Below are 7,641 nucleotides of genomic sequence, written 5' to 3'. Positions count from 1 at the left end.
AAGTTAAGTGCTTACTAGAGTTGCCAGAAAACGGAACAACCCATCTTCACTATCCATTTTCTGGCATGTCGGCCCATTTATTGGCGTCTTTTTGTGCCATACCTAGAAACGGAAAACTAGGACGGCAGTTGCGACATTACCCATTTTTCCAGTTTTCCGGCCCAGTTTTCCAGAAAATACCGAGTGTAGACGCGGCTTTAGAAATCCCCCTTGTCTTGCGAGCATTTGTGAGCTTGATTTTACTGACATCTATAATCTTATAAAATAGATAGCATTTCCACTTATCATAAAGCGCCAGAATCGATTTATCGATGACTCACAACAGGGAAATAAAAAACTAAAATAATAATAATCCTGTGAAAATGGCTTTAAAGAATCTTGTCGGACAAAGTAAGCTTATTTTAGAACTTTATATAAGCTATTAAAGAAATAAACTAAGCTAAATCCTCATATTTCCACAAGTGTGGTTGCATAGGCCAGTTCAATAGCTTAGACACATCATAGAAGGTGGGGCAAAAACTTATAGGGTGTCAGTTATTTTTTAAATGTTGGAGAGTTTAGCCTCCATTAAGAATTGCTCCAGTCTTAATCAACTCATATCTTGAAGGTGTCTAGGGTTTGAAACTGGGCAGGTATTATACATATGATGCCCTATCTCCCATAGGGCATCATACATATAATGATCCCTATCTGGGTAAAGTTCTACCAAATCATATTATTGAGTTAGAAATAAAGTGAATACACCATTTGATGCCTTTTTTTTATGGTGATTACAAGTATAATAATCATTTCTATTGGAAATGAATGTCAGCCCCCCCCCCCCTATATATACCTAACCCAACGTAACTTAACCTAACCCTGAATTTGTATATATAGGGGGGGGGGCTGAAATTCATTTCCGATAGAAATGATTATTATATTTGTAATCACCATAAAAAAAGGCATTGAATAGTGTAGGCTATTCACTTTATTTCTAACTCATTAGCCTAATATGATTTGGTAGAACTTTACCCTTATCTGCCATGGTCCCCTGGACTGGGCATCATGCAGGTGGCTTTAGACAGGGTATTCCAGAGTGGGACAGAACAGACTGAGAAGACATGTTGGTAGTCTTGTATGGTGCAATGGGAGACCTGTTGCTCCCTGATTTGTCTTCTCAACCTGGTTTATTTTTTTTGGCACTTGTGTAGTCATTGACTTAATCAGAAGATAACACTAAACAATTCTGAAAATAACTTTAAAAATTCTAAAATACTTACTTAGGTTAGCCTATATCATTCCTAAAAGTGTTTCACTTTACTTCATCAACACCCCATCCTCCCTAATAGTCAAATATTTTGCATTAGGCCTAATCATGTACTCTGCATGAATTTTCTATACATGACATAAATTAAAAGACCTCTTTTTGGGAGAGACCTTTCTTTTCTTTGGCATTCTGGAAAAATAGCAATGGGTTTTTGCACTGCCCTATTTTACTACAGCATGATGCAATGTGAGTGTAGTAACAAGATTCTCACCTGCTTGGTGAAATTTTAACCAATAATTTGTCATCACAAATTCAAAATGTACATCAAAATAGGATAATTGGTATTTCCAAAAAGAGGTACTTCTAGGCAAGTCAGTAAACTAATAATTTCATGTGTTTGATCTTAAACAATTTTAATAATAACCATATTGATGCATAGCTTAGATTTTTACCTATTCGTTGATATATACAATTCTTCTCAGTTCCTATTTGGTAACAAGATGTGAGGATTTGAGTTTTGCATAGTTTTGCTCAATTACATACTGTTTTTTTTTTACACTAGAATGTACAACTACATTTAATGGAAATGTAATTGATTTGTTCTATTGTTGTTTCCTCATCATAGCAATTTATGTAGATATTTCCATTATACTTAAATATCTTTACAGTTACTCTTATCTAGAGACCTTTGACAGCCTTTAAGAATCTTATTTTTCATTAAAGTGAAACCATGCAAAAGAGATGTTCTGCTTAAATGAAATACAAGAAAAGTATTTTCAGCTTCACAACTTTGCTCAGTCCCAATTTGTGAGATTACAAAGATCTGCAAATACATTTCCTAAATTTAGAAGAAGAAAAAATATTGATAGGCCTACAGCTTAAAATTTTGCTTAATTTTAGAAGAAAAAATTTAATTTTAGAAGAAAAAAATTTAATTTTAGAAGAAAATTTTAGAAGAAAAAAAATTTTCTTCTAAATTTTAGAAGAAAAATTCTTAATTTTAGAAGAAGAAATTCTTAATTTTAGAAGAAAAAAAAATATTGATAGGCCTAATGCTTAAAATTTTACTCAAATAACAGGAATTGCCTTTTAAGAATTAAAACCAGAGAAAAAGAAAATCAAGGTATAATGTTGTTTTGTCTAAATTCCAATAGATGTAGACCTATTATAGAATGCTATAAAGTAATTTCGTGGTTTTAGTGTTTTCTTTTACCTTTTTAAAAATTTAAAATCAGGCTATTTACAGTGTTTTTTTTACATATAAATTAATTTAAAAAACTGTCATTTTTCAAAAAAAGTAAAGAAATCCATCAAACCAAAAATAAAATCAAATGATCTACCAAGCATACAACTACCACAAATCAGTATCAATAGATAAATGAAACCCAAAACAAACAGAAATTAAAATAAGTCAAACACAAAACAAGCATAACTTACAACCCTTGCCCCTAATCTCTGGGATTTGTTTCAACCCCAAAAAGCCTTGTTATATGATATTTAGACTATTTTGAATAGAATGGTTATCTTGAAATTTCTGTTAGATGTATTTTGGGACAATACAACGTTTGTGTAGGGGAAAGGGGGTAGCTGCCCTCTGATCACTTTGACTCTTAAAAAGAACACTAAAGTGTCTGATTACCAATCCAATGAGCCCCCTCCAAAGTTTATATGTCCACACTTTCTATAAAAACCCTATGCTGTATGTCCCCAGGGCATAACTTACAATTCTCACCCTGAGGGTTGGAGGGATTTGTAATCTTCAAAGGCATAATTTCCGTACCTTTTTGATAGGCTGAACAAAATGGCTGTATAAAAATTTTGTTTGGAAGTGTTTGCGAAAATGATAGGCGTGAGGGGGTGGGGGTTGCATTTGTCCTGTGATAACTTTTGACCAATTAAAAAGGCACTAGCCCTCTCAATTTCCGATCGAATCAGCCCTTTTGAAGATTCTGCGACCACACTTTCTATAAACGGATTATATGCCCCAAAGGCATTATTTAGGACCCTTGTTCTGAGGGCTATAGGGGGAGGGTTCTCACCCTCCAATACATAATTTCGAGAACTTTCAAGTACGTTTAACAAAGTGGCCTTATCAAAATGTTTCGGAAAAATTGAGGGTGTGGGGGGAGTCTCCCTCCAGTTACTTTTGACTATTAAAAACAGCAATAGCCCTCTCAATTTCCAATCAAAAGAGCCCTTTCTGAAGTATTTATGAAGTTTTTTTATTTATAAAAACATTATTTGCCCCCAGGGCATAACTTACTACCTTAAACTTGAGGGATGTGAGGCGGTTGTCATACTCAAAAACTTAATTTCCGGACCCTTCAACATTTATTCAACAAAATGGCCATATCAAAATGTTGATCAGAAGTGTTTGGGGAAATGATGGTCGTGGGGGGGGGGTATTTTCCCTCCAATCACCTTTGACTATTAATATGGGCACTAGCCCTCTCAATTTCCAATTGAATGAGTCCTTTCTGAAGTTTCTATGACAACATATTCTATAAAAACCTTATATGCCCCCAGGGCATAATTTCCAGACCCTTCAATTATGTTCAACAAAATAGCTATATCAAAATGTTGATCAGAAGTGTTTGGGGAAATGATGGGCATGGGTGGCATTCTCCTTCCAATTGCTTTTGAATATTAATAAGGGCACTAGCCTTCTCAATTCCCAATTGAATGAGCCCTTTTTAAGTTTCTACAACAATGTTTTCTTTAAAAAACCTTATATGCCCCAGGGCATAACTCACAACCTTTGTCCTGGGGGCTGTGGGGGGTTTGTCATCCTCAAAGACATAATTTCAGGACCTTTGAACTACATTGAACATAATAACTATCTCAAAATTTTGATTGAATGTGTTCTGGGAAATGGTAGGCGTGAGAGGAGGTTAGTTGCCCTCCAATCACTTTTGACTATTAAAAAGGACACTAGCCCTTTCAATGTCAAATTGAATGAGCCCTTTTGAAGTTTCTATGACAACACTTACTGTAAATACCTTATATCCTCCCAGGGCATAACTGACAACCCTTGTCCTGAGGGTTGGGGGGGGGATATTGTCATCCTCAAAGACGTAATTTCTAGAACTTTGAACTACATTAAACAAAATAGTTATCTCAAAATTTTGATTGGATGTGTTTGGAGAAATGGTTGGCATGAGAGGGGGGGTTGTTGCCCTTCAATCACTTTTGACTATTAAAAAGAGCAATAGCTCTCTCGATTTCCAATCAAATGAGCTGTTTTTTAAGTTTCTACATCAATGCTTTCTGTAAAAACCTTGTATGCCCCTAGGGCATAATTTACAACTCTTTACAAAAACAGGGCTGTGGGGGGGGGGTTTGTCATTCTTAAAGACCTAATTTCTTTAACTCTCAACTACGTTGAAGAAAATGATTATCTCAAAATTTTGATTGGATGTGTTTGGGGAAAGGGTGGGCGTGAGAGGGGGGGTTAGTTGCCCTCCAATCACTTACGACTTTTAAAAAGGGCCCTAGCCCTTTCTGTTGCCCTGAAGACTGTGGGGGGGAGTGTCCTGCTCGAAGGTATAATTTCCTGAACTTTAAACTGCGTGGAACAAAATAGCTATCTCATAATTTTGATTGGATATATCTGGGGAAATGGTAGGATGGAAGGGGTGTTAGTTGCCCTCCAATCACTTTCTACTATTAAAAAGGGCCCGAGCCCTTTCAATTTCCAATCAAATGAGCCATTTTTGAAGTTTCCATGACAACGCTTTCTATAAGAACCTTATATGCCCCAAGGGTATAACTTACAACCCTTGCCCTGAGGGATGTAGATGGTTTGTCATCCTCAAAGACATAATTTCCAGAACTTTCAACTATTTTGAACAAAATTGCTGTCTCAAAATTATGACTGGATGTGTTTGGAAAAATGGTGGGCGTGAGAGGGGGGTTAGCTACCATCCAATCACTATTGACTATTGAAAGGGCACTAGCTCTTTCAATTTCCAATCAAATGAACCCTTTTTGAAGTTTCTATGACAATTTCTATAAAAACCTAATATTCCCCCAAGGCATAACTTACAACCCTTGCCCTTAGGGCTTTGAGGGGGGTTATCATCCTCAAAGACCTAATTTCCAAAACTTTCAGCTGTGTTAAACAAAATGGATATCTCAACATTATGATTGCATGTGTTTGGGGAAATGGTGGACATGAGAGGGGGGTTTGTTGCCCTCCAATCACTTTCAACTATTAAAAAGGGCACTAGCCATTTCAGTTTCCAATTGAATTAACCCTTTTTGAAGGTTTTATGACAACGCTTTCTATATAAACCTTATATGCCCCCAGGGCATAACTTCCCACCCTTGCCCTGAGGGCGAGGGGGGGGGGGGGTGTCATCCGCATTGACCTAATTTCCAGAACTTTCAACTACGTTGAAAAAATGGCTATCTCAAAATTTTGATTGGATGTGTCTTGGTAGATGGTGGGCATGAGGGGGGGGGGGTTAGTTGCCCTCCAATCACTTTTGACTATTGAAAAGGGCACGAGCCCTTTGAATTTCCAATTTAATGAGACCTCTGTGAAGTTTTGATGACAAAGCGTTCAATAAAAACCATATATGCTGCCAGGGCATTTCAGTTTCCAATTGAATGAGCCCTTTTTGAAGGTTTTGTGACAACGTTTTCTTTATAAACCTTATATGCCCCCAGGGCATAACTTACAACCCTTGCCCTGAGGGCTATGGGGGGGGGTCGTCATCCGCAATGACCTAATTTCCAGAACTTTCAACTACATTGAAAAAAATGGCTATCTCAAAATTTTGATTGGATGTGTCTTGGTAGATGGTGGGCATGAGGGGGGGGGGGGTTAGTTGCCCTCCAATCACTTTTGTCTATTGAAAAGGGCACTAGCCCTTTCAATTTCCAATTTAATAAGACCTCTGTGAAGTTTTGATGACAAAGCGTTCAATAAAAACCATATATGCTGCCAGGGCATAAATTACAACCCTTGCCCTGAGGTCTGTGGAGGGAGTGTCCACCTCAAAGGCATAATTTCTAGATCTTTCAACTATGTTGAACAAAATGGCTGTCTCAAAATTTTGATTGAATGTGTTTGGTGAAATGGTGGGCGTGGAAGGGGTGTTAGTTGCCTTCCAATCACTTTCGACTGTTGAAAAAGGCACAAGCCCTTCCAATCGAATGAGTCCTTTTCCAAGTTTCTATGACAACTCCTTTGATACGAAGTGCCCTGGTGTAAAACGAACCAAAAAAACAAAAAAAAGAATGCATTGTGCCAACATCGTTCTTTAGTTAGGCAGCGCTATTGTGCTGCCTGTGATTCAGGGATAGCCTATATCTAGGACTATCAGGCAGGTCAGGTGAATTGTCAGAAAAGTAATCACAATATTTGAAAAGAGCATAAAATAAGCAATTAAATGGTATGACTGTTATTAGCATATATCCTTATGGAGGGTGAAACTAGTAAACTGATAGAACCTAAACAGTGCCTAAGAATGTTTTGATTAAAATATGTCTTTAATAATGGTAAATAAGAGGTTCCTGACCTTGGATGCATTGTAGGTACCTAGCCCTAGATAGTTGGGATTAGCTGATGTTTGGGAGTGGGCTTGTTAGGATTGGTTTACTGCAACCTAGAGGGACTCTTAATTAACATTTAACTTAAACAAAATATAGCTTTACATCTAATTTAAACACATTTTTTGTGCTTCATAGCACTTGCTGTTAGATTTAATATATCCATGGTAGAGCTCACCATTGATTTAGATACTCTGTTCTAAATTTAGGATCCTATGTCTGAGATTAGATATTTTCCAAGTTTAGACTCAAGGTCAGAGTGTGCATCCATGATTAGGCTCCATTGTTGAATAGTCTATTTAAAATTATTAGTATTTTATGAGGTTAAAGCATTCAAGCTCATCACATACTTATAAAGATTATTTTGACAAGTCCAATGGGTAAAATTATTGGCTTTGTAGGTGGTATAATAGACATTTTGTAATGCTTTAACTGTTGAATTATTGGCTTTGTAGGTAATTTTGGTAAATTAGTAGGTAATTAGTAGGTAAATTATTGGCTTTGTACATTTTGTAATGCTTTAACTGTTGAAGTAATGATCAGGTGTCTTACTACTGGATATATTTTGTCTTACTTGTCTTATGCCAGACTTAGAGCTAGAGAGGAGCAACAATGGACTGTCTCAAATCTTTAGAAAAATCATCAAAAGCAAGATTGGTAATTCTGGCACAAGATCTCTCTGATGAGGCCAGGTAAAGCCATAGGATATATCCAAACGTTTGCTGATTTTATTATTTTGCATTATTTTTTTTTGTTTTTGGTTCATAATACAAGATAATACCAGTGAAAAAAAAAAACACAAAACCTGCAAATTGCCTAGGCTGAGGCCATATTCACTA

The 7,641-nt window shown here is 36.4% G+C and overlaps 1 protein-coding gene across 2 annotated transcripts in view; it reads left to right on the top strand.

Annotated features, from left to right (window-relative positions):
• The first annotated feature begins 296 nt into the window (after window positions 1–296).
• The window catches only part of LOC148941589 (protein ROP-like), an 81,867-nt gene continuing 74,522 nt past the window's right edge, over window positions 297–7,641 (top strand). For both annotated transcript variants that reach the window (XM_089104503.1, XM_089104504.1), the window contains exon 1: window positions 297–390. In XM_089104503.1, the coding sequence (XP_088960629.1) occupies window positions 363–390 (28 nt within the window). In that variant the 5' untranslated portion in view covers window positions 297–362. The remainder of the gene's footprint in view (window positions 391–7,641) is intronic.

This window comes from Artemia sp. Qi Xiang Cuo, chromosome 18 (genome assembly GCF_049724085.1).
Source record: "Artemia sp. Qi Xiang Cuo chromosome 18, ASM4972408v1, whole genome shotgun sequence".
Taxonomy (NCBI): Eukaryota; Metazoa; Arthropoda; class Branchiopoda; order Anostraca; family Artemiidae; genus Artemia; species Artemia sp. Qi Xiang Cuo.
This window is presented reverse-complemented; position numbering and strand designations above follow the sequence as displayed.